At 38.2% G+C, this 27,980-nt stretch overlaps 1 protein-coding gene across 2 annotated transcripts in view; it reads left to right on the top strand.

Moving 5' to 3' along the window:
• The first annotated feature begins 10,638 nt into the window (after window positions 1-10,638).
• The window catches only part of LOC143546262 (putative GTP diphosphokinase RSH1, chloroplastic), a 43,708-nt gene continuing 26,366 nt past the window's right edge, over window positions 10,639-27,980 (top strand). Inside the window, exons 1-23 of one of the 2 annotated variants that reach the window (XM_077037963.1) lie at window positions 10,639-11,058; window positions 11,130-11,311; window positions 12,059-12,238; window positions 12,374-12,439; window positions 12,534-12,626; window positions 12,708-12,839; window positions 12,929-13,024; window positions 13,117-13,194; window positions 13,274-13,345; window positions 13,452-13,559; window positions 13,658-13,755; window positions 13,873-13,933; window positions 14,027-14,146; window positions 14,230-14,331; window positions 14,438-14,599; window positions 15,455-15,586; window positions 15,678-15,764; window positions 16,371-16,442; window positions 16,523-16,609; window positions 16,671-17,115; window positions 17,186-17,247; window positions 18,135-18,203; window positions 18,289-18,691. In XM_077037963.1, coding sequence (XP_076894078.1) covers window positions 11,034-11,058; window positions 11,130-11,311; window positions 12,059-12,238; window positions 12,374-12,439; window positions 12,534-12,626; window positions 12,708-12,839; window positions 12,929-13,024; window positions 13,117-13,194; window positions 13,274-13,345; window positions 13,452-13,559; window positions 13,658-13,755; window positions 13,873-13,933; window positions 14,027-14,146; window positions 14,230-14,331; window positions 14,438-14,599; window positions 15,455-15,586; window positions 15,678-15,764; window positions 16,371-16,442; window positions 16,523-16,609; window positions 16,671-17,115; window positions 17,186-17,247; window positions 18,135-18,203; window positions 18,289-18,393 — 2,634 coding nt within the window. In that variant the 5' untranslated portion in view covers window positions 10,639-11,033 and the 3' untranslated portion in view covers window positions 18,394-18,691. Of the gene's footprint in view, window positions 11,059-11,129; window positions 11,312-12,058; window positions 12,239-12,373; window positions 12,440-12,533; window positions 12,627-12,707; window positions 12,840-12,928; window positions 13,025-13,116; window positions 13,195-13,273; window positions 13,346-13,451; window positions 13,560-13,657; window positions 13,756-13,872; window positions 13,934-14,026; window positions 14,147-14,229; window positions 14,332-14,437; window positions 14,600-15,454; window positions 15,587-15,677; window positions 15,765-16,370; window positions 16,443-16,522; window positions 16,610-16,670; window positions 17,116-17,185; window positions 17,248-18,134; window positions 18,204-18,288; window positions 18,692-27,980 lie in introns of those variants that run through there. The other variant, XM_077037964.1, reaches the window with a different exon arrangement.

Here is a 27,980-nt window from a genome sequence, read left to right as displayed (position 1 = left end):
GTTCAATGCTTGGTCATAAATGGCTTCGGTATCCACATTGAACAAAGGGAAGTTGGAAGGCGGGACGCCTTTCTCAACAAACCCTAGACCAAGTAAGAAGCCGGCCTTTTCCCCATCCTCATGAGAAGCGTTGAGGGCTGCGGTCATAGCATCATCGTAAGAGGTCTCTGAAAAGACCCGACGCACAACCTACAAAGAAAACACAAGTATTAGAACCTTTTCTTACAAAAGAAAAGCGTGAAGATAAAACTAAACATACCTGAGACAACGCTTCTCGAAGAAGCCATTGGAGGGCAGCTTGAGCTTCGTTATGGGCGCGTTCGGCTTCGCTCTTGTTAAGGTTGGCAAGTAAAACTTCCTTTGCGGCAGCCTCTTCGACGCCCTTAAGCTTCCGCTGGGTCTGGTCAAGCACCCCCCTCTGGTCCAGGATTTCCTGGAGTTTCTTGGCATCTTCCATTGCCAAGGCATCATGAGCGCGTTGGAGAGCCTCTAATTTGCCTTTCAGCTCCTCATTCTCCACACGCAAAGGCTCAGCAACGGCTTCAGCCTTGGCAGCCCTCTCGGTTGTGTTTCGCGCAGTCTCCCTGGCCAGCCGAAGCTGTTCATTCACAGCTTGGGCAGCCTTGGAGCGGGCCTCGAGTCGCGCCTGAACTTCAACCTCGAGGGCCTTGAAGGCCTTCTCCTTGTCGGCGGCAGCTGCCGCCAGCTGTTGGTTCTCCTCCCGAAGAGCACGCGCCTCAGATATGTCCTTGGCGCGAGCTGCTTTCAACTTGTCGTTTTCACGACAAAGCAGCTCGACGCGCGGCTGCATCCGGGCCTGGAGAACCCGAAGCTCATTAGTTAGCCTACCCTCCTGGTAGCTAACCATGGCTTCCCCCAACGCACCCGGAGGAGCAGCGTGGCGAGCCCAGTCCACGCACTCCACAGGTGTGCGAAGGGTTGTTCCTCGGCGTATGTTCCATCGAGGAACATACACTTCATTGGAATCCGACACTGCAAAAGAAACAAAAGCAGTAAGGAAAAGATGATAAAAAACATAAGGGAAAAAGAAAGGAACCCTACGCACCTGTAGGGTCAATGACAGGCCGATAGCCGCCAAACCCATCACCTGAACCTAAAGGAAATCCATCCAACAGGTCAGGCAGACGGGAAGGTGGCAAAAATCGACGGGAAGCCCTGCGCGTACCTGATGGTCCGGCCATCGGTGCCGGTGGCGCGGGCATGGCGGCAGCCGCCGTGGTCGCCGTTGTGGTCGCCGCCGTGGTCGCCGCCTTGTAAGCAGCAGCAGTAACCGCCGGCTCTGTGAAGGATGCTGTAAAAATCGCACTCACAGCCGGCGGTGACGTCATCTCTGCCGGAACAGTTGGCTCAAAGGAATGAGCAACTGGACCAGCGGATGCAGGCGCAGGCGCCTGGGTCGACGCCTCAGGAAGGCTGACCGAGCCTACCGTCATTGGCGGGGGGATACTCCCCTGCGCTTCACCCCGGAATGCGTCAACACCCACGCCTGCACAAAGAAGAAAGTGTTAGATAAATTTATAGTGATAAATCTGCAGACATTATGATTGTACTTACGGGTTTTCTTGACCCTGAACGTACGGACGGGCGGGGAGGAACCCGATGGAGCCGGCCTCTTGGTACCGGTCACCGTCGTCTTCGTTGGTTCTCCGGAGGTAACGGTCGTAGCCTCCGGAGTAGTGGTCTCCTCACCACCGGGCTTCCCCGCCACCTCTTCACTATCTGACTCCGAGTCAGAGAGAACCACTGGATCAGCTGTGGAGGCCTTCTCCTTCCCCTTCACGCCGGCAGCAGCCTTCTTCTTCCGCACAAGGGGAGGACCATCTGCGGATTCCTCAGAAGAAGACAGGATGTAAGGATTTCCAGCAACGGGTACAGCATTGAGGGGTTCAGGATAGAATATCTCCTTACCTGGCCGCCGGTGGCTCAGGATCTCTTGGCCCGGCGGATAGACCTCCACAAACCTATCCGCCGTTTGCTCCAGGATGGGCAACTCATTGTCGTCCAGAGCACGAGTGCCCACCCGCACGGGACTGTCAGCTTCCCGCGGGAACAGGAGCGACTCCAAATTATTCCCCTCTGAAAGAAAAAGAAACAGTTAGAAAATTAACTAATATCAGCAAGAAAGACAAGACATACCATAAGGAATAGAGTTCAAACCATATTTAAGAAGGATGGGAAACCGGGACGCATCCTTCCATACCCGGCTCATCCCCAGCAGCACCATCCCGGACTCCGCAAACCGGTAAACCGGAGATTGGACCCGGGATATCTTCGCGAACCATTCAGCCTCCTGGTAGCTGGAAGCGTGAAGGCTCGGAAGCGCTTGACCCTTCTTGAACTTCATAGCAATGGGGATGGCGCGGGCAGAGATGTAGAAGAACTCCCGCTTCCACGATCGGAGACTGCGCTCGGTCACGCAGATCTTCAAACCCTTAATACGGGTTGTCAGGGTGTACCACCCCTGGACGCACCTCCAAGTATAAAAGGTCATCAGGCGGTCCACGTAGGGCTCAATACCCAGAATCCGACACACCCACTCGAAGTGCCGGACCTTGGCAATCGCCATCGGATGCACCTCGGTCAGGTGCACCCCGTGCCTCTCCAGGACACGGTACACAAACTTTGTCAATGGGAACCTAAGGTTCCCATAAACAAAGAATGCAGCATATACCCCGATCTTGCCACTGGGGGCATCGTACACAGTCTGGTGGGATTCAGGAAACTCAGGCTCGAGAGACTCGAGCATGAACTTCCTGACGATGTACTGGTACTGATCGACAGGTAGAGCACACTGGCACTCGCCAGCAGTACTCCTATCGTCGACTACAGCTTCAGCATCATGAGAAGACATTTTTGCAGAAAGAAGTGATTTCGGGAAAATGCTTGCCTGAAAAAGGGGAGTATTTGCCGGAAATCACTAAGAAGAAGAAGAAGAGAGGTAAAAGTGTGGATTACAAAGAGGCCTCTCCCCCTTTATATACTAATCGCAATTAATGCGGTGAATTTAATGCGGATGAGAGAGAAATCGAATGTGCAATGAAACTATGACACGTGGCAAAAAGCAGGCTGGCAACAGCTGTTGACAGGACGTGTGCCAGTAATTTCGCGGCCACGCGCCCGAAAAATCGTGCCCACGCGCCAGGAAAAGCGTCTGGAATGACCATGTTCTGTCACGTCACCATAACTTCCTGCACGTCCTGACAGTCAGAAGAAACCGTCGCACGACGTTTCATAGGTTTGGACTGTTCTTATCTTTTCACCAACTCTTCGAATTTCAAAATTCAAAAAATTTGAAAATATTAAAAGGTAAGCGGGAAAATACCCCTTACCCCTTGGAAAACAAGTAACCGTAAGACGGATGCGGGTACAGTGTAAAGGCAAAACCCTTCACATACCTAGCACCCGCAGGGAATTGAAGCCAAATAAACCTTGGCAAACAAGTAACCGTAAGACGGATGCGGGTACAGTGTAAAGGCAAAACCCTTCACATACCTAGCACCCGCAGGGAATTGAAGCCAAATAAACCTTGGCAAACAAGTAACCGTAAGACGGCCGCGGGTACAGTGTTAAGGCAAAACCCTTCACATACCTAGCACCCGCAGGGAATTGAAGCCAAGTATTCCTCGGCAACCAAGTAACTACAAGACGGGTGCGGGTACAGTGTAAAGGCAAAACCCTCCACATACCTGGCACCCGCAGGGAATTGACGCCAGGAATACCTTGGAAGTAAAGTAACCGTAAGACGAGCGCAGGTACAGTGTCAAGGCAAAACCCTTCACATACCTAGCGCTCCGCTGGGAATTGAAACCAAGAAGGATCTTCTGGGCAATGCTAGCGGAAACGGAAATAACATCCCCGCATAACGGGAACGTCGAGAACTACGTTGTTTGAAGCTCCAGGATGGAATTGGTGGTCTTAACATAATTGATCACTATGTTCAAAACTACCAAAACCTCATGGAAAATCCATACAACTGGGACTCAATGCTCCTGACTTGCGAGGAGGTTACAGACCTACCCGCATCATACCCAAAGACCAAGCAGGAAACTCGGGCATTTCTGCAAGTGACAAGGACTTCCGCGGAAAGAATCCCCATGGAAAACCTTACAAAACCCTTTTCAAAACCCTTTGCTCAAAGTCCAAAAGTTCACCTCACTTTATTAAACACGCATGAGAAGAACATTGGACTGGGGGGACTTGAAGAGGTAGGTCCCAGTAGAGCCCATTTGGTCCCGCAAGACTCACCTTAAACAGGGACGTCTGCGCAAAAACCAACTGGATCCGCAGGACCAACCATGCTCAGAGACGTGACGTCCTTACGCGCAGTACGCAAGCTGTTCCCGCAGGAAATGCCTCCCATGGTGAAGGACTCCGCCTGTTCCCGCAGCCTCGGATACAAGCCATGAGGGAAGGCCACCCGCGCAGCATGGCTACACGCACTAGGTACTTAGCTCTCGATCATTCAGTGTCACCTGAAGGAATGAGCAAAGCCGGGAGCAATCCCGCACAGAGGCGGGAGGGGGAATACTCCCGCCCAAATAAGCCAGTCTGTATACTGAAGGACCTTTTACTGTACCTGACGAGGTATGGGCGAAAGATCTGATCAGAGATACGACAGCTCACTGATACAGCATGGCGAGCAGCATGCTCCTGTACTGTATCACTATTAGCCGCTGCCTACTCACCAACTACTGTCATACCACGTGCGTAGCCGGCAGTTGGTGGAAAGGGAACAGTATACAGCAGGCCTGGTCACTATCAGCCGCTGCCTACCCACCAACTACCAGCAGGGCACGTGCGTAGGCTACTGTTGATGAACAGGAACACTGTTGCAGCTGGCCATACCTCCTTGGAAACCTACCTTCGGCTATAAATACCCCAAATGGTATGATCATCGACACATTACATTATCATATTATCATCATAATATACCTGATATCTGCTCTAGCAATTTCTTAATATACTTTTATATTTAAAGAGCAATCTAGTCTGATTCTCACGCCGGAGGGTGGTCACAAGGAGGAACCCCCCCCCCCCCCTTCTCAGTGACGAGCTCACGGTGTCTGTTTTGCAGGTTATCAGAAGAACCATCTTTCAAGGGTCTAACCCCTCGTGGGAAACAGCTATCCAACCCCCAGGTTACCAGTAATCTGCCCGGGGTCCGGTTAGTGTTTCTTCACACGGCTACAGCCCACTCATGCTCTCAAGGCGCGCTATTATCATGACCATGGGCTGGAGAGGAATTCCTAACGCTCACTGGGATACGACATATAACGTCTTAACCTAAGGGATGAGATTAATAGTTTGGTAGGGTGAGTATAGTTTGCTTTGGTTTTGGGTTAAAACCAAACAAATTATCGGTATTTTGGTTTCTAGAGTTTCATAATAGATTGATTAAGTCAAAGTAATTTGGTTAATTATGCTATTGAAAAGAATGGCTCAGATAGATGGAATGGTTAACAATTAACTCGAATGTAGGAGCTCAATTAATAAATCCAATTACACGTTGAGAGTCAAATTGAATATTAAGAAAAGTTATATAACGCAACAACTAATATGGTATTTAAAAAAGTTAAACATAGCTTTTGTGAAATATAACGTACCTTTTATAATAGATAAAATAAATTAATAAAGGTTGGTTTAATGTGATTTGCTTGGTCCAATTAATTAACTATTTATACATATATAATCGTAAACGAATCATAAAATCATTTATCATAAAAAGCACAACGGAACCACATGTTTCCCCGTTGGTTTGGTTCTTTTGTTTGGGTTAAATTTTGATTGTTGGCTTTTGCATGCAGGTAAATTGGTGTATGTAAATTCTAATATGTAAATATCTAAGAGAATAATATGTTGTCAAGATTGATATTATTGAAAGATCTGTTGATATGTTGATTTGATTGAATTTTGTCAAGTGGAGAGACCAATAAAAAGTCATGGTTGTTTCCTCAACGTAACTATAACTAAAGTTTTAACGAAAATGCACTATAAATTTATAATACAAGTTTATATTTATCATGAGTTAATCGCCTTTAATGGTTGACGGCTTGAATGGGATGGACTTTTGGGTTTGGAGTTAGGCCTTGATGGTTGATGAATGACTAAATGATGACCCAATGCATTTATTTAGATATTGGTGACTGGTGAGGGAATGGTCAATTGGTGACAAAATGTGAAATGGATGATAGTCTTCGTTAATGCCAGCTTCGAAAAGACGAAATTTTTGTTGGACCAAAGACGAAAAAAAATTTGAGACTTAAGTAAAATGAACATTTTTTTTTGTTTAAACAATTTAATTTGAAGTTGACTTACTTAGTTATGATTTTAGTTGTGTAAAAACCTTATTTATAAAATTAAACACAAAAATATATAAACTAAGACTAGAACCCACAACCTCTTAGTTAGATGTCATACCTCTTTGCCACTAGACCAAACTAGTGGTTATAAAATTATGTTAAAATATTGATTATATATAATTTTCTTTAATAAAAATACCTATAATTTTTTTAAAAGAAAATTTCGGGCCTAGCTGTGTGTTAGACATGTGGCCGTCGACTACCCGGACACACCCATAGGCCGCCCAGGTCTTGGTGAGGGTCAAAGGAATACCAATAGCAATGAGCTTCTTCTTGTCTCATAAAAAATTCAAAAGTCAAAATATGCACCAATCCATCAATCAAAAGATTAGCTTGTTGATTTATACCGGCCCTCATGGTTCATATTTCAAATCGTGCTATAAAGTAAAAACACATAAAATAACCCATTAGAAAGGGATGCATGCCCAAGCCTCGATAACCATCCTCTAATTATCGAGTTATAAAAGTAAATAGAAATAGATAAAAAAGTAGGAATGACAATGTAACGAATATATTCATAATCACGGTTTCATACTTCATTGTGAAACATTGCCCCATACTCATAATGCACACAAGTACTAATTACTTGTTGGGTATTCGCCTATTCGGTATACTATGTTGGGTATTTGGTATGCCCGTTAGTTTGTGATTAACCATCAATATTTTCAAGTACACTTCTTACTATTTTAATATTTATATAGTTTTATTATCTATGAAATTTTAATTAATATATAAAAATTAAAAGGTCAGTACACTAATAAATTGTTGGTTACTGAGGTACCAAAAAAATGTTCACGAGTATGATTTTGGGCACAAATTAACCCTAAAAAATGCAAGATCTATAAGTATAATGAATAAACTTATTATTGTAAATAAGATAGAAATTTAATTTCACTTCATCAAATGATAGGTTTTTGATAAAATAATATAAATCTTAACACACTAAAACTAAAAACAAAAACACTCAAAATTAAAATAAGAACTTTTTGCAAGCCTTAAACTTAAAGCTGTCATGTTTAGCTTTAAATTTATTAAATGAGTCGTGTTCGGCTTAGCCCTTAAATAAACAATTGTATTAATGGATTCAAACCGGATTATTTATCACATTTTGTTATTGTCGTGTCAAAAATTACACTCCAATCAATAACTAACCACACGAGACTTTTGACACATTAGTTCAAGCACCAGAGCTAGCTCTGAGAATAGAAAAAAAAAATGGGTCGAAGATGAAAAATATTTCGGACTTTAAGTAAAAAAGAGTATTTTGTTGAGTTTAAATAATTTAATTTTTAAATTGGCTTAATTGATTATGATTTGAATTGTGTAAACATTTTTTTGCATAAAAATAGACTTATGGGGATGTTGGGCTGGGGGTCATCTATCACCCAGCCCTCCCCTAGAGCCAGCCCTGTCAAACACAACTCTCTCTCTATATTTTTTTATTATTAAAGTTGACTTCAGTTCCATCAAATTCCAATGTATTAAAAAACATTCTAGTTATTTTATAAATATTCTGCAAAACCAAAAGTAATTTTTATTATCGTTAAGTGGTGATATAATGGAAGTATAATATGATGCTAAATTTGTGTATGCCATTTGAAGATACAATATATTGAAATAACATGTTACTTTAAACACTATTGAAAGGCTTGTTGATATGCTCAATTAATTATATTTTAGTTGCGTGCTCAATGCAACTATCCTTGAAGCTTTATGGCAAATGCACTAAATGTTTTTTTATAATTCTTTCTTTTGAACGGTCAGTGAATCCTTCAAAGAAGGTACTGGTGAAATTCATAATATCAAAAAAACCATTACATAAGGCAAACACCAGTGAACATTCACATGAAGACACGACATTGCAGTGAGATAAACTCGTTCAGTTTAAGGATCGAACTAGTGATCGTCGCCTATTCGCCTATTTTTCCATCATCGCTAGGTGCCTCCAAAACTAAATGTTGGGACAGGAATCGAACCCGGGTCACTTGGACATCAATTTCTTCCTTACAACTCCACCACCAACTCATTAACGCTTTTTATAATTCGATATATGTGTTGAGAAATATATCTAAAATTCTAACCGATTTGATGGTTGGCAGCTTGAATATTTGAAATTAGACTCTCAAATGGTTGGCGGCTTGAATATGGACTTCTGGGTTCGTAAATAGGCATTCATGATAAGTACAAATTTTTAGATATTGTTGAGAAGATCTATTTTTTTAGAAGTCTTGATGAGTGATTGTGGATATGTTTAGACTCATAAGTTTCCATGCCCATTCAAGCAAGGCTACTTAAGCGTATTTCTTGTAATCTGGTTGAAATGACAGACAATTATACCCATATCTAGAAAGATGAGTTGTATTACCCAATCAGAGCCTCAATAGCTATCTTTCAACGATTAAGTTAGAAAACTTGCCAAAGGAATTGGATAAAATAGTAAGCATAAAAATGAAACAAGTTCCTAGTTGCATACTTGATTGTGAAACACTGTCTTATATCCAATCTCATACAGGGTTACTTATTCTTTGTTAGGGGCGGACCTATCATATGAGTAGGGGGTCGGTCATCCTTTATGAAATTTTTTTTGTTAGTACATATTTGTTAACATCCCAATAAACTCATGTGAATTTTGACACTAACCTCTGTAGAATTTCAAAAACAACAAAATTCTCCCATGTAAAATTTTGAGAATGACCTCATGAAATTTCGTGACTGACCATAATAAAAATAAATTTACATATTTATAATTATAATTATATAAATATTTTATCAAAATGCTCAATCAGTTTATACACAATTTGTAAGCCTAAGTCCAAACTCTTAACCTAATCTATTTTTTTATGTTATATTGTATTTTGTTTGAGCATCTTTTCTTTAAGGGTACATGCACCAATCGACCAGTGTTTCAATGGTTGCGTGTTACGTGCCTTATGTCCAAGTTTGATGCAAACCTACTATCGAGCCGGGGGTCTCATCGGAAGCAGCATCTCTATTCTTATGAGGTAGAGGTAAGGTTGTCTACATCTTACCCTCTTCAGACCATACCATAACTATGCTATTGATGAGATATACTAAATACGCTGACCATGATGATGACGATGACGACTTGGCCAAACCGGGCCAACAAAATTTATATAATGGTATTCAATTGAGTAATGACCAAAAAATTTCGACTCTTGTGTAAATTTTTTTGAGCCCGCCACTGTTATCTATCGGATATAAAGTATGACCGTTAGTTTGTCAAGCTATCAAATGAAATTCTCATGTACATTTGTTACTATTTTACGTTCTATATAAATTTATTATAATTAAAATTAGTAATACATAAACAAAAAGTCATAAGATTAGCAAATTACTCTATTACACAAAGACAGTAAGAAAATACTCATAGATACTTTTCAGATAAAAATACATGTATATTTCAGGTAATCAAACCGAGTATCACCTAATACCATACCCGTCTCAAATATTTTAAACTAGCTTTTGAACCCGTGTATTACACGGGATTTGTCAAATGACCAAAATTTAGGTTTTTAATCATACGTAATTTAGGGGGTTTCTTTTGAATCTATAGATTAGTTTTAATATTATCACACAATTTAAATATTACATATTTAAACTATACATTTTCTTAATATTGAAATAATGCTTCAATATAACATAAAATCAATTATTGATACCTAAATATATTCAAGATGTTTTATATGATCAATAAGAATGTAAATTAAATAGTGTTTTACAAATTGTAAGATTATAAATATTGTATTTATTCAACGAATTTGATACACGCGTAACTAAATATCTATTATACGATAATGGTTAGTAAATCATTATTTAACTAATTTAATAATTCACTGTTTGATTTTAAACTTATTATATATATTTAATGGTTTATATGCTTTTTTAAAAATTATGGTAAAATTTTATATATCTAGTAGTAAAATTAGATTTAATGGGTTAGTAAAAGTTATTGTGATTTAAATCACATTAAATACATTTTTTCATATGGGTTACAACTAATGTGTCATATCAATTAAATACATAACCCATGGATAGCTTGAATTAAGGAGAATGAAGATTAGAAAAGATTGAATGTGATTATGACACATTATTATTTTTATTTTTGTTTATCAGGATTGATAGATGGTAGATTTGGAATTTACCCTTTGAGTTGACACCCCATCCCATCCCATCCCATCCCATCCCATCCCATCCCATCCCACTAAAAAGAGATGTGTTTATAGACGGAATTAGAATAAACTCAAACCTGGACACAAAACCGAATAAAGAAAGTGTGGGTGTGTAAATATCTACAAATACCGTTAGTCTTGGTAATGGGTGATAACAAAGAGGGATATAATAAACGGAATATCCGTCATCTTCACGTCACTCTTATACTTACCGGTCCGCCACGAATATTTCATTTCACCTATAACTATTTTTCAAAAACAAACATTTTAATAATAATAACAATTTTGTGTGGCTTTCTTTCTTTGTTTCGCTAACCTCTATCTATCCATCCTCACATACATATATCTATCGTTAATTCTCCCACCATAAACCCTACTTATTATTATTGATTGATTACTGATTCTGTTAGAATTCTGTCTATCTGTCTGTTATGCTGTTATGTTCCGATGCTGATTGTTAGTTATGGCTTCTGCTCCGTCGTTATCCAGTGCGTGTTTATTGTTTGATTTTGTTGATGTTAGTTAGGGTTTGATTGATGGTTTATGTGTGAATTTGCAGTGTCAGTGGAATGTGTGAATATATGTAGGCTTCCGAAAGCGGATGGAACTGGACGGTATGATTGTAGTGTGGTTTCGTGTGCCTGGAAGGCGCCGAGGGCTTTGACGGGCTGTTTCGCGACTACTGCGCATTCATCTGGTTTGGTTACTGGACAAATTGATGCCAATTGTCATCCGGTTCGTGTAATTCTCGCTTGCTCTGTACTTTATTGTGTTAATTGTTTGTTTCTGGATTTATATATGTGAATGTTTTGAGCTGATTGAGTTATCTAGTAGATAGACTTAGAGCTAAGGTACCTGCTATTAGTAGAAGCTATCACATTATTGTGACAGGTTACTTTGATTACTAGACGAATGAAGGCAGGGACGTCTTCGTGATTTTGAGTGCCCAAAACGTGTATAAAAAACTGGCCTTATATAATATTTTTTTCCCAGTCTTTTGGCCCAACTAAACATAAACAAATTAATAGCTAAATTAAGATGCCATTTTTTAAGATTTTTTTGGCTCAATTAAACAGAAACAGACTAATTGCTAAATTACTAGGCCCTTTCTCAGATCTCCCCCCCCCCCCCCCCCCGGGCGGCCAGTTTCTCTTGTTAATGTTTAAAAAAAAACTGTATATATAAAATTATAAAAAATTGTGCACTCACCGAAACCGTGCCCTGAACGACTGCCGAGCCCAGGATGGGGACTGGGCAAGCCCATTATAAATGCTAAAAAGGATTAAAAAGGCAGAATCATTTAAGACTTAAGACTCACTTATAAGTGGCAGAGGGCAGTTTTGCCATTTAATTTGACTCAATTGAGTGCATAAATGTTCGGATTAAAATGTGTTACTTGACAGCCACAAGTATTTCTATATCTTATCGATTATACATTTTCGACAAATTTGTACTGATATATGTCATTCCACTTGATATTTATGCCAGAGATGTGAAGTTTCTGGAAAGAGATTATGGTTATCTTCTGAAACTTCAGACTTCATTCCTCCAAGAAAACTGTTAAAATCGAGTTTGCTTCATATTGGCTGTAGAAAATGGGTGGTTTCTTGTTCTTCGTCATCTTCCCCTTCAGGGTATGATGAACTTTCACCTGAAATATTGTGGGAGGTATGTCGAGTTGTTGCCTTGTTGGAGGTGCTTGTGATCAAAACTATAGAATTATACACTAATACTCTAATAGTATGTAAAAGTGTAACTTAAACTGTTTAAACGTGGTACTGATGGCTTATATTATTACTTCAGGATCTTAAATCTGATATCGCATACCTTACATTTAGCGAGTTAGAATTAGTGCACAATGCTCTAAAAGTAAGTTCTTTTTAGTGTTTACGCATTTCTATCTATGAAGTAAATGCCACAAATGCTTTTATTTATAGTTTATCTTAATAATGATTACCTGTAGCTGGCCTTTGAGGCACATGATGGGCAAAAAAGACGCAGTGGCGAACCGTTTATTATTCACCCTGTTGAAGTCGCTCGAATTCTTGGGGAATTAGTGAGTTTAACAATATTGTAAATCATTTTTAATTAAAGTAATGTATTTAGTTTTACTAACTTCTAGTAATCATTTAAAAAGGAATTAGATTGGGAGTCAATAGCTGCTGGCTTATTACATGACACCGTTGAAGATACAAACGTTGTTACTTTTGAAAGAATAGAGAAAGAATTTGGTGTCACGGTTCGTCACATTGTTGAAGGAGAAACAAAGGTGGTCAATTTTGAAACTTTTACATGATTTTTTCCTCAACATATTGCATTTATGACACTTTACTTTATTCGATAATTTTATTGATTCAGGTTTCTAAACTTGGGAAGCTCAAGTGTAATAATGAACCCGTACAAGACGTTAAAGCACATGATCTTCGACAAATGTTTCTCGCTATGACAGAGGAGGTGATCTACTAATTGATATTTTTATTTTCGTAGTTTATGTTCAATTTGCCCGAATGTTAATTTCATCAGCCACTGAATATTATATTTCTCAGGTCCGGGTGATTATTGTGAAGTTAGCAGACAGATTACATAACATGCGAACTCTTTCACATATGCCTTTACATAAGCAGGTGGAGTAAATTTACATTAAGTAGCTGTTAATTTTTCAAAGTTTTTTTTTCATTTTTCAAAGTCTTTTTATGCATACAGTCCAGCATTGCAATGGAGACCCTACAAGTTTTTGCTCCTCTAGCAAAGCTACTAGGAATGTACCAAATTAAGGTATCTCATATTATTCCCACTTCTATACGGTTTCAATAGTTCAGTTAACTTTTGCTTTATATATGAACTTATATATGGTCATTTTCTTTGTTTTTAAATCATGCAGTCTGAGCTTGAGAATTTGTCCTTCATGTACACAAATCCTCAAGATTATGGTAAAATCAAGAGACGGGTAGCAGAACTCTATAAAGACCATGAGAAAGAAATTGAAGAGGTACTTTATTTATTTTCTTGATTAAATTTTTTAGCTCATGGTTAGACTTGCCTCAAAATCAAACTATTTTGTTGCTTATATATTATTATCATGTTCAGGCAAGTAAATTACTTATCGAGAAGATTGAAGATGATCAGTTCTTAAACCTCGTGGCTATGAAAACTGAGGTTCAATCGGTATGTAAGGAACCTTACAGGTAATATTTCTCTTTTTCTTTATAATATTAACATACTATTGTAAGGTGCCAAGAATAATTAAATAAAACTGTTTTAGAAGAGTATTCTTTATTGATTTTGAGTTTCTTTATTTGTAGCATCTATAAGTCTGTACTCAAATCCAGAGGTTCAATCAATGAAGTTAACCAAATTGTACAGGTAATTAATCAAAGTTTCTTAAGTGGTGAGCACAGAATATATAATTACTTTTATTGTAACTTTTTAACATGAATCTATGCATTTGTTTTACAGCTCCGCATTATTGTTAAACCGAAGCCTTGTGTTGGTGTTGCCCCTTTATGTAATGCACAACAGATATGCTACCATGTTCTTGGGCTAATTCATGGGATCTGGACCCCTATACCTCGAACTGTGGGTGATTTAGTCATTTTGGCAGTTTTGAAAGTTAATGTTCTTCTTCGTGTTGCTGTTTACATTTACACCTATTTTCACAGATGAAAGACTACATTGCAACCCCAAAACCTAATGGTTATCAAAGTCTTCATACTACTGTAATTCCATTTCTTTACGAGAGTACATTTCGTCTCGAAGTTCAGGTAGGTTTTCAGTAAACCCTCTTTTCATATTATTATTTTTTATTATATTTTTCTAGTATTTGCTGTTACAAGTTTTACATGAAAAATGTTATAATTTGTTTTGCAGATTAGAACTGAAGAGATGAACTTGATAGCAAATAGAGGCATTGCTGCTCATTACAGTGGGAAAGTTTTTGTTAATGACTTGATCAGACATACAGTGTCTTGCGAAGATAGAAATTTGAGAGGAAAAACAACCATTCTTAACAATGCAAATGTGGCACTTAGGGTAAGACGGGTTTCGGGTCCGAATGGGTAAAATCTTTACGGGCCTGTTTGACTAAAAACAATTTTGTCCCAAATTTAATTTCTTTTAATGAATAATAAGTCTGCCAAATTTTATTACAAAGATTCTCTTATATTAATAATAATCCAATTAGCATTATAAATACAGTTTTCATGGCCTTTTCCTGCTTGACATGTTTCATTTTAGCTATTTTTTCACCCAGTTGATCAGATCAAACAAAACTTGAGTCAAACTGTTCCTAAAGTTGATCAAAATTGGCACCTCTACTATTCTGATAGTAGTGTGTGTGGGTGGGTTGCCTGGGTCGGTTTCGGAACCAAAAACTGAAATTCGGATTTTGGATTTTATTAAAAAACCTTTGGTATAGGCTTTCTCGGTTTTCACAATGAGTTCCGTTCGATTTTGTTTTTTTTGTTTGCCATTTGGGCTTGAAATTTATGGGCTGAAACTTTGGGCCTGATTTTTTTTGTTAATTAATGATTAATTGATTATTACATATTTGAGCCTAAATATGTGGCCTACACCATTTATTGTTTTATTTTAATAAATTACTTAGCATTCAATAATAAAAGTTATAATCCATAAATTCAATAACAAAATTCGTTTTTTACGGGTTTGTTTTGGTTATAAAAGTCGGTTCGATTTTCGGTAAATGCAAAGTTGAAACTGAACGAGAGTTCGTTTTTTTGAAGAAGTCATAATCAAACCTTTGGTTTTGGGTTGGGTTCGGTTATCTTTGTTCGTTTATGTCGGTTATTTTGGTTTCATGCACGCTCCTATCCGGTAGCATGTGCATTAACTTTTTTATTGATTATTAATAAAACTCCTTTTTGTCAGATTGGTTGGTTGAATGCAATTAGAGAGTGGCAAGAGGAGTTTGTTGGAAACATGAGTTCAAGAGAATTTGTAGATACAGTCACCAAAGATCTTCTAGGTAGTCGTGTATTTGTATTTACACCAAGAGGAGAGGTAAAAAAAATAAACGCTTGGCATAATTTTTCCCTTTTCGAGTTCTCTTATAAATTGGTTTCTTATTGTATTTGTCTTCTTACTATGACAGATCAAAAATCTGCCCAAAGGAGCAATTGTCATTGACTATGCTTATATGATTCACACTGAAATTGGAAACAAGATGTTAGCTGCAAAGGCAAGTCTAACGGCATTTTGACTGATGGAATGTTTTTTCTTGAAAGTTTAATAATTAAGCTAGTAATTGAACCAAATGAACACGAATAGGACATGTTCGTGTTTGGTTGTTTAGCTTTAACCAAACGAGCATGAACAATTAAATGAATGGGGTTTTCTTTTCGTTTTCGTTCGTTAAGAAAAAAATGCATGTTCATGTTCATTTGTTAATAGTATAGACGAATGGTTCACTAAGTTAAACGAGCGGACATAATTGAACATAGATGAACAAAAATAGCCGAGTGAACACTATTTACAATTAAACATGAACATCAATCTGCTGGGCCTAACGAATAATTAAAACTAGACTAAGTTGTAGTGTTGTTGAGTATATAAATGAACAAATCTAAACAAACGTAAGCTAACAGGCATAGAGAATGATACGAACGGACATAAACGAGTGTGAATGAACTAACATAAACGAAAGCACAAGACGTGTGTTCATGTTCGTTCGTTTATTAAATAAATGAACAAAAATGGAGTCCCGCCGAACATTTCACGAACGGTTCACTGAACGTTGGGTTCTTTTACATGCTTATCAATAATTGCTTGATTTATATATTTGCAGGTCAACGGCAATCTTGTTCCTCCTCTGCACGTGCTTGCAAATGCTGAAGTTGTGGAGATAGTAACCTATAATGTACTTTATAATAGACAAAATATAAGGTTTCATCTTTTATAATTATTTTCCTAAAAATGTGGTTTTTTCATCATTACCAGGGATTATCAAGCAAATCTGCTTTCCAGAGGCACAAACAATGGCTACAACATGCCAAAACACGTAGCGCCAGACACAAAATTATGAAAGTAAGTTAGTTAAACTATCATATTCTTTTATGTTTGTTAGTTTAATTGGTGTTATGTTTAGTTTTTAAGGGAGCAAGCTGCACTATCTGCATCTGAAATAACTGCTGATTCAGTAAACAAATTTATTGCTGATACTGAAGACGATAGTGAAATTGAAGACGTGTTGGGTTATTCTAAAGGGACACAACATACATGGGAAAAGATATTAATGAATGTTATGGAAATGTCATCTTCAAAAATGGTGGATGAAGATCTTTTTCGATTCAAAAATGGTAGTATTAAAGTCAGTAAAGTGAATGGAAAACATAACAAACATATGCAACATATGAGTTTAAAAACAAATTCACATGAAGTTGAGTTTGAAAAATTGACGCATGCTAATACTCCTATGTATAAGGAAGTCTTACCAAGTTTAGAAAGCTGGCTTGATGGAAAAGTTTCGTCGTGGAGCAAACTTCAAGGACACTCCATCCAATGGTTATGCATCGCATGTATAGATCGAAAAGGTTAAAGTTTATTAATTAATTAATTTATTTTTTTACAATATGAATGTTCATAAATCTAATTGGTGTGCAGGCATGATGGCTGATATCACCCTAGCATTAGCAGATGCAGGCATTAGTATATGCTCATGTGCTGTAAGTATTTCATTTCTTTTTATTTTTGTTTATTATTTTATAGTAAATTACAGTTTTCGTTCTTAAACTAAGGTAATAATAGAAATCATTCTTTATGTTTATGTGTTGTAACAATTTGCGTCCTTTCCTCTAACGGACGGTAAGTTTTTCTTAACTCCAGTCATGTGCATTGCTCATGAGGGTATTTTGGTCTTCTGAAGTAAAAAACTTCAAAAGTAAAAAGTTTTTAAGAAACTAAAAGACCAAAATACCCCAAAATATACTCTTGTAGATGAGGCAATTTTTGTCCTTTTCAAGTAACAAACTTAAAAAAAAGTTTAAACTAAATACCTAAGTTTTTTTATATTAAAAATACTAAAAAGACCAAAATACCCGCATGCGCAGGGCACATGACTAGAGTTAACGTCTATTAGAGGAAATGATGTAAGTTGTTACAACATATAAACGTAACAGATTATTTCGGTTATTTTCTTAGTTTAAGGACAAAACGTGAATTTTTTTTATTTACCTAGAAAAATAACATAAATTAAACTTGAGTTATGCTGCTACAATTTACATTCTTTCCTCTAACGGACGTTAATATATTCTGTTAGCTTCAGTCATGTGCATTGCACATGAGCGTATTCTGGTCTTTTAATAAAAACTTAAGTATTTAATTTCTTGATAAGTTTTTATTTTAAAGTTTTTTTTTATTACGAAGATTGAAATACCTTAAGTGCACTACACATGATTTGAGTTAAAAGGAAACAATTAACGCCTGTTAGAGGAAAGGGCGTAATTTGTTACAACATTTGAACATAAGGATGATTTCTGTCATTTTCTTTACGAAAGGTGTAACGAAACCATAATTTACTCGCATTTCTTTAATCTTTTTCTTTATTGAACAGGCCGAGGTTGACAGGGGAAGAGGAATGGCTGTAATTCTTTTTCATGTTGAAGCAAGCTTGGACAATCTGGTATGTATCAAGAACATTGATAATTTATTAATTTGTAACTTAACTGAATTTTTATAAAATATTAAATGTGTGTTTTGGTGGTTAGGTGAGCGCATGTTCAAGGGTTGATATTGTCCTTGGTGTGTTAGGATGGTCCACAGGGTGTAGTTGGCCTAGTTTAGGCGAAAATCAAAACATACGCGAATGTTAATTACTGATCGCGAACAGATGCAGGGTAACAAGTTTTGTCAGTTCAGAATAAACACAATTCTTTTTCTCGGGTTCCTGTAGTTATACATACATATACATTTGTTGCACAATGATAATGAAATAATGTAGTAGATGGAAGGGGGGAGTGTATATAGAAGAGAATAGTATAGGTCTAAATGTATTTTTAAGGATTAAATAGTGAGATATATACACAAAGTATTGCAGCTTTGAGATTTCATTTACCACCATGTCATTGTATTGTGATACAATATATATTCAAGTAAAATTGTGTTTTTTCTCCATGTTATCTTTGGTCTGGTACGGTACTGGTCCTGATTTTGCTCATCCCTACCGCTACTCATGGTCGGTTTGGCTCACAGTTTAACCTAAAACCATATCGTGGACAACTCTAATACATCAACATCGGTAATGAATTCCGCTAAGGCTATGTGTTATGGTTCATTTTGCTCATTCTCTATTATTTGTCACGTAAGTATTTCCCCCATCATTCATTCCCATCACTCAACCCATGTTGTATTTCATTTTCCATCATTCTTCATCATTTCATTTTATTTTATAATAAAAAGAAAGGAAAAAAACAAAAAAGGCTTATTAGATGAATGGCCCAGTGACCCGCGTGACCACCTTAGTGGCACTTTGTCACTAGTGGCCAGGGGGAGGGAGGCACGGTGTTCCCTGTCCATCACTAGTGAGATTGCCAGCCACGTAGGATCAATTTCGTGAGCTTGCCACAGCCATAGCGCGTGGTCTAAGGATATGCCACCTAATCAAAAGTAATAAAATTAGCATGTGTTGTGCCTAGCCTGCCGTGTCTTAAAACCTGGTGGTTGCCAATAAATACCCTCAACTTTTAATTGAATGCAACATTTAAAAAACGTAACAACCTCATCTTTAATGCACATTTGAGCTTATAAAAGTAATGTGTTGTATAAAGTTTGAGCAGATAAAATATTTCGTTTGACCATTCCTAGAAAGTTGCTTCTGCCAGCAGACGAAGCACCGATCTCGCATCCGGTATATTGTTATTACTCATGTTTTTAGAGATAGTGGCTATAAATCTTATCCGGGTTACTTTGTAATTTTTACCTTTTTTTTAGACCTAACAAGGATGAGGTATATAAGGATTTGTAGAGCAAACCTTCAATGGCGTCTTATGACACATTATCAATTCTATTGAGCTCTCGATGACGTGTTTCTGAGCTTTAAAAATGTGAGTTAGGTTTCTTCCCTTTTCTTTCTCTTAACACATGTTTAAATCTTTCATTGATGCGATCATTCGAACTACATTGGTCGAAAGGGACATGCTAAAAAAATCATGGTTGTTTTTTTTATTTTAACATGTGCTTTACATTTGTATAGGCCTCCTTTTTCTTTCTCTTAATTAACACATGTCACTAGTAGAAAATATATCTTTAATGACGCGCGAATCATGACACACAATCATTTTATGACAAGTTAAAACTACGTGTCATTAAATATTGTAATCTTTTATCAGATTTTGAAGAAACAATGACTAGTATTTTTGCATGTCATCGTTTTAGTGTCTCTGAAAGTTTAAAAAAAACACGCACTACACTTTGACTATGTGTCATGTTTAGATGTCACTTTATAATTTCTAGGGTTTATCAAATATGATTGATATTTTGTGTAGTTTTGCTAGAATTGAACCATTATAGGGGTTAAGAGGAAAAATGAACGAGAAGCATGAGCGTCAGTGTGACTTCTCATTCAGTAACAAATTGCTTTGTTGAGTTTTGTGCTAACAGCATGATTGTTGCTACAAACATGAGACTTATACACCTATATATTTGTTAATATATATTTGGATTTGTTAGCTTACTATAGATTCGTGTCAGTACAATATGTTGGTAATTTGCCTCTGCTTTGCACACGAGTGGTAGCGTCATATGAGATTTACATTCCGTTTCTTTCATAGGTTTGGTCTCTAAGTTCTAAGTCCTTTTAATAGTAGATATGGTTTGTTGAAAAATAGTTATCAAATATCTATTTTTTACTACTGCACTTTTACTAAATATAAACCATTTAATGTGTCTATTAGCTTGAGAGTGACTCCACCTAAAGGGGGTAAAACTGACAAGTTGGACCTGGTTCTCATGTTCCATATATTGATCTTGAAATAGTCCATTGACAACTAGACTGGACCCATGATATAGATTTAGAAGTTTACTTCTTGTAGTTGAAAATTCTGTTGATCCATTCCGAGTGGATACTTAGTGGAATCAACCTAGTGTTGAAGAAATTGGTATAATGAATTGATTGTTGGGCACTTGAATTATTTTTTAACTGTTGGTTCATGTCAATGAATTTGGTATATCATCTAAATAAAATTAATTGTTTTTTGTGATCTAGTCTTGCATGGACATCCACCATAGATGATCTTATTTATTTATAAACTAACTTTATTAAACTTATACGAATCTATGTTACGATGACCATTTGTTATGTATTTATGTAATGTCCATGTCAGTCGGGAAGCACCGAATGTGGCTACTTTATGTTAAAGTTCATGAAAGAGATAATTGATGAAATATTGGTCAATGACAATGTAAGTATAGTAACCTTTTATATTTTCATTATTGTATCAGTTTAGTAAATTGACGACTAGTGGCGGATCTAGACTCGAAACCGAGCCGTAGCGCTCAAAATTTTTTCCCCCCATATTTAATACAATGTGAACAAAACAAATATAAAGAACACGACAACAAATAAATTTAAACTAACCGGGTTAACGAACCAATAGTAGCGGATCTAGTTTGTTTTTGTCAACATCTTGTCAAATCCGATTTGTTTTTTTCACAAAAAAATATAACTTTTGCCAACATCTTGTCAAAAGATGTAACTTTCCTCCATATCTAACATCTTAATCTTGTTTTTTTTTTCAAATCCGGTTTGGTTGGGTTGGGTTAATGGGTTTTTTTGTTTGGGCTTTGGCTTTAGATTGGGTTTAAAACATATATTGGTTGGGCTTACACTACCCGTAACCAGAAACGGATCCAGAAATTTTTGCTACGGGGGCACAAAATAGATTGTTTAAAAAATGGGTCGAATTAAAAAGAATACGACCAATCAACCATCTAGAGGCACATAGCATATGAACTTTTGGTACACATGGAAAAATTACACACTACCCTTTATAAATCAAAATACATATTATTATATTATAAAAAAGTTAATAACAATCTAAATAATTTTTAGTAATTAAATAAACTTACAAAAAAAAATAATAAAATGTCAGCAAGCCATATTTTCCTAAAAGTTGTTAAGTGTTTAGAACTCGTGTCCACCACTTTAACCATGCATCTATTCAGTAAAAAAGCTGGTAAAAATATCTACTTAATTACTAAAATATTCAAAACTCAATTAAAAGTATAAGTTTTGACAAGAAAAGCTGCCAACATTGCTTTATAGAATAGACTTTTCTCATTCTAGACTTACTTAAAAAAATAACCCTCATTACTTTAATTCATCATCCTCCCCGTATCTTCATTTTAACTCCATTGCCAACCTGAGAAACATTCCGACAGATCCTTTACCCGCTTTTCTTCTTTTGCATGCCTCGCAAGTGGGTTTCTACCCATGGCTGGCGGTAAACGACGGTGGGCATCGGCTGACTATTAACTACTGAAGAGGTAGGTCCCAGCAGAGCCCAGTTGGACCCGCAAGACTCACCTTGAAGAGGGACGTCTGCACAAGGACCAACTGGTTCCGCAGGACCCACCATGCTCAGAGATGAAGACCTTAAGCGCAGTACGCCAGCTGTTCCCGCAGGGAAAGCCTCCCAATGGTGAAGTACCCCGCCTGTCCCCGCAGCTGCGGATACAAGCCATCAGGGAAGGCTACCCGCACTAATAGCAAGGCTACACGCACAAGGCACTAACTCTCAATAATTCAGTGTCACCTGAAGGAATGAGCAAGGCGGGAATACTCCCGCCCAAATGAGCCAGTCCGTATGCTTCTGGAAGATCTTTTGTACTATACCTGCCAATGTATGGACAAAATAGACAAGATCTGACCAAAGCAGCCCATGAACCAATCACAGGGTGACAGCTCACCGACAACAGTATGAGGAGGAGCATGCTCTAGTACTGTTTGTCACTATTAGCCGCTGCCTACTCACCAACCCTTGTCGTGGCACGCACATAGCCTGCAGTTGGTGGAAAGGGAACAGTACACAGCCGGCCTTGTCACTATCAGCCGCTACCTACCCACCAACCAGCATGGCACGTGCATAGCCCATAGTTGGTAGAACAGGAATATTATACAGCTGGCTGTATCTGCTTGGAAACCTACCTTCGGCTATAAATACTCCAACACCTTGGAACGGTATCATCATCTTGTATGTTATCTTCTCTAGCAATCTCTCTTTATATACACATATTCAGAGCAATCTAGTATGATTCTCACGCCGGAGGGTGGTCACAAGGAGGAACCCCCCCCCCCTTCTCAGTGACGAGCTCACGGTGTCTGTTTTGCAGGTCATCAGAATAACCATCTCTGCCGGACCTAACCCTCGTGGGAAACATTACTTAACCCCCAGATTATCCATAATCTGCCCGGGGTCGATTAGTGTTTCTTCATTGGCGCCATCCGTGCATAAAAGCTAGAACTAATTCTCAGTTTTTTCAAAACTTCTGAAAAAATGGTTAACGTTACTCCGGTCCTAAGGCCAGTAAGTGACCAGGAAACCCCGGTAACCACGACCCCAGCTACTGGGGGGAACACCGGCGGTTACACAAATTTTACGAACACTACCCCGGTTACCCAAGCCGGGGCAAGTGCAGTAAACAATATTTCACTGGGGTTCACTGATGCCCAGTTGGAGAAACAGACGAGGCTCCCTCGCCAAACACTCGATCAAGTTAAGGCGTGGGCCGAAGCACGTCAGAAGGAATTCCAAGCTGAGTTGGATGAACGCTTGCGTTCACTCCAACAGGCCGACGAATTCGGAAGCACTCGACAACAGCTCAACATGAACAGTGAGTGCGAGTACTCGGACGATGATCGGGAGGAATCCGACACCGACGCAAACCCTCGCCACAGGGCGAAAGGGAAGCGTAAGGAAACGGGCTTCCAACCAAGAAGGAATTTTGGAGAAACCTTCAAACCAAGGAACGCGGGGGGAAACCCACGTGACTTCTCCAAAACCTTTAGACCAACTGCCGCAAATGCGGGAACGTCCAAGTTTGCAAGGGACATTGCGGAAGCAATCGCCCCGAGAAATGCCAAACAGATGTCCAACATCGGCACTTATGATGGTATATCCGACCCAGACGATCACTTGAACAGATTCATAGCGGGGGTAACCGTCAGCAACTGGACGGAACCCACGTGGTGTTATATGTTCCAGATGACGCTGGTTGGAGCGGCCAGGGCGTGGTTCGATCGTTTACCGGTCCACCACATCTATGATTGGGCGGACTTTCAGCACAAGTTCAGCCAACACTTCAGTCAACAGAGGAAATATACTGAAGAACAGTGGACGATCCTCAACTGCGTTAGAGAGGAGGATGAATCTTTACTAGACTTCATCACTCACTTCAACTCCAAAAAGCTGAGTCTGGGCAACATAAGTGAAGATCTTGTTCGCGCCGCTTTCATCCAGGGCGCCGAATACCCAGAGCTTCTCCGCACGTTGACGGGTAAATGTAACACCCCGTAACCGCAGCGGAAACGTAAACGGGATGCAACAGACACATCTGATATCAACAGCATTGCTTATAAAGAAAACACCACTACATTAATTTAAACGTATTACATTGTTCCGAGTTTCGTTACCGTCTAGGCGTTATCACATAAGTTTTACCGATAGTACGTTAACATGTTTAATACAAAATATAGACCCTTAAGCTTCCACAAAATAGCACACATCATCAAGCATGTATCACTAATTCCAATTTGGGTGTACCTAGAAAGCATGTAAAGAAAACGGGTCAACTACGAATAGTTGGTGAGTTTCACTAATTTAAATAAACCATGACAATTCATTATAGTAATCATAAATTAGCGATGTAATTATGCTGAGCCTACAAGTGAAACCTCTGTTAACCCAGAAACACATCTAATAACCTCTGGGGGCACTGTTCACCCAGAAACACATTTAATAACCTCTGGGGACACTGTTAACCCATAAACACATTTAATAACCTCTGGGGACACTGTTAACCCAGAAACACATTTAATAACCTCTGGGGACACTGTTAACCCAGAAATACATTTAATAACCTCTGGGGACACTGTTAACCCAGAACACTGTTTCGGGCCTTACAATATTAGCAACTCAGACAATTACCATCTTAATACATTACCGTACGATTCCCGTACAATAAACATTATATAAATACATTCATTTCCATGCGATCGGCATGTACTTAAACACTTTGATAAAAACATGCTTTCCGCCCCGGGAAAATATTTAAAACAGTTCAGTAAAAAGGGGCTCGTGAAACTCACATTTTTGTGAGCAAAGATGTAATACTGTGCACAGCTACCGGTCCGGATCTGTAATACGATCCCTAAGTCGTTACTACACAATTTCTATTAATATAACTTAAATTCGTGTTAACCGGTACGTCTGGGGACACTGTTAACCCAGTACCGTACACGATCCGGGGACAATGTTAACCCCGGAACACTTCTCAGGACTTAGATTGTGATATCCCTTAGAGTTCTTTAGTCAAAATTACCATTAGTTTGTTTTCTCGTTTTGCGTGCCTAGCACGGTTAACCGTCTTTATGTTTTCAAAAATGAGTTTGGTCACATACGACCCGAAAATAGTTGTTACTGATATTTTAATTAAAGTGGTGAAATTAGAGCTCGGTTTAGACACCCCGTTTGGCCGCGGGGCCCGTTTCCGTCTTTAGTATACCGGAAACTGCTAAATCGGGTAAAATTACCCAAATCATCCGAATTACTTTCGGATGATTTATTTTTACTTGATTAACTTAGTTTCATGAAAATAGTCCATTTTTAGGGTTTTTATACACCAGTCAGCTCGCTTAGGCGAACCTTGCCGGTTTACTCGTTTTAAGCTTTAAAAGTTTGTTTTTATGTTCTGTTTAGCACAAATAATTATCCGTTTAGTCTCGGATCTTGAAATTTTGCACAAATCAGTTTTTGACAGTAAGGAATTTTATAAAAATATTTCCAGAATTAATTTTTATATTTAACATTTATTTATCTATTTTAAAACGTCATTTAAACACCAAATATGTCGAAAATACCAAACGACCTTAGAAAAATCCCAAATTTTTCTGGGATGACTCCTGCCATCCACATAGTTCCCAGTAATTTTTACAGAACCAAAAACTCATTTTTCATGCCATTTTCACCAAAACCGATCTAGAAAACCCTAGAACTCGTTTTACGGAAAAGCCTACTTAGACTTCTCCAATGGACCTGAAATTTTGTGTGTGACTTTTATATGTTATAAAAAGCTTATCTGAATTTTTCCAGAATTTTTCATGATGTTTAGCTATTTTTCACCATTTTTAGCCAACACCGAGCATTAAATTCACCAAATATTCATCCTTTATCCAAAAATTACCAAAATTTCACAGATCTCATATTTTCATGTGTAGATCATCTCTGTGAAATTTCATGACCCAAATCTAAGTCTACCACAATCTGTCCAAATCACACAAATCATACGAAAAACCGAACTACCTTGTGTTTCTAGCTTTAGATCGCAAAGATCTTGCTTTCTAGCCTTTGCTAGCAACTAGATATAACACCTACAAGCACAATAACACCACACCAAGCAAGTTATACCCACAATCAAGCCATTCCTTTCATGGTTTCGGTTAAGACATCAAAACAAAGATTTTAACCGTAAATATTCGTTTTTGACTCTTTTAACTCCTTTCTTGGACCAAGATCCCTTGTATAACTTGTATACATCACTTGATCATGCAAGAATCGGTTTCATCTCGGGTTTTCACCCATTTTTCACTTGAAACCTCATTTTCTCAAGATTTTGGAATTAAAAACCAAGATTAAACCATAATAATATGTTTATACCTTATGATTCTTGCTTAAAAACTTGGGTTTTTGGATGAAAGTTGAAGAGTGTTGAGAGAAATGTGGAGTTGGAGTGTTAAAAAAAAATGATATGTGTGTGTGCACCAAATGGACCGATCGGTCCATGTATGGTGTGGGGTGGGGCCCACATCTCAAACCTTGGCCACACATTTGGATTGTGTAATTCGAATAATGTTGTGGATAATCTGGTTCAGTTCGTTTTTCGGTTAAACACTTAATTCGGCTTAAAACGAGGCTAAAACGGTCGTTTTTCGGCTTAAAAATAAAATTTATATAAAACCGATTTAAAAACTTTAAAAACTTAAACCATGACATTTATTGACTCAACACATCATATTGTCGGTCATTTTGCATCTTTTTCGGCTTGATCGATCTTCTCTTGCTTGGTTTGATGTTAAAGGTTTCGTTTATCGTACCGACGTACCAATAAATCGAAATCCTTTTTCTGTGCTATAATTCACTTATCCCGTAGCCTTAATACTTCGTAAACCTTACTAAACATCATATATTTCGTCTATAATGAAATCCCCGATTCGATCGGGTTTCAATAATCGTTCATCGGTTAATCATAATTCCAATACGACTAGCTGTACATTCGAGTATAATTCATACTTGTGAATCTTATATACTCGTATAAACATATTATAATTTATATATTCAGTATTAAATAACACATAAATGGTATATTCCGGCTAGGGTATACCTGAATTTGCCGGAATCGTTACATTCTCCCCCCGTTATAAAAATTTCGTCATCGAAATTTTACGCGTCAACTACTTCCTTTTGAGGAAATAGGTGGGGGTATTTCTTCCGAAATTCGTCCTTTCGTTCCCATGTATATTCTGGGCCTCGTTGCGAGTTCCATATAACTTTGACCAACGAGATCTTATTGTGTCTAAGTTGCTTGATTTTCCCGTCCACTATTTCTATGGGTTCCTCTACGAAATTAAGCTTATCGTTTAATTGGACACCCTCTAGTGGTAACACCGATGTCTCATCCGACAGACACCTTTTCAAGTTTGACACGTGAAACACGTTGTGAACTGCACTTAATTCATCAGGCAGTTCTAATCGGTATGCTACAGGACCGATTTTTGCAGTAATGTCGAATGGTCCAATGTATGTAGGGGCTAACTTCCCCGCCTTTCCAAATCTGACTACTCCTTTCCAAGGTGATACTTTCAAATACACTTTATCACCTTTCTCAAATGATAACGGTTTTCTACGGGTATCGGCATAACTCTTCTGCCGATCCCGTGCGGCCTTCAGATTGTTCTTAATTTCAAGGATTTTGCTGGTCGTTTCCTGGACTAGATCTGATCTAATAACCTGTGTGTCGCCCACTTCAGTCCAGCAGAGTGGTGATCGGCACTTCCGTCCATACAATGCTTCGTAAGGTGCTGCCTTTATACTGCTATGGTAACTGTTATTATAGGAAAATTCAACGAGTGGGAGATGTTGATCCCAATTTCCCTTAAAATCCAGTACGCATGCACGAAGCAAATCCT

Source organism: Bidens hawaiensis, unplaced genomic scaffold, assembly GCF_021521415.1.
Source record: "Bidens hawaiensis isolate Kalapana, Puna unplaced genomic scaffold, B.hawaiensis_p1.1 tig00014295_1, whole genome shotgun sequence".
In the NCBI taxonomy this organism is placed as follows: domain Eukaryota; kingdom Viridiplantae; phylum Streptophyta; class Magnoliopsida; order Asterales; family Asteraceae; genus Bidens; species Bidens hawaiensis.
This window is presented reverse-complemented; position numbering and strand designations above follow the sequence as displayed.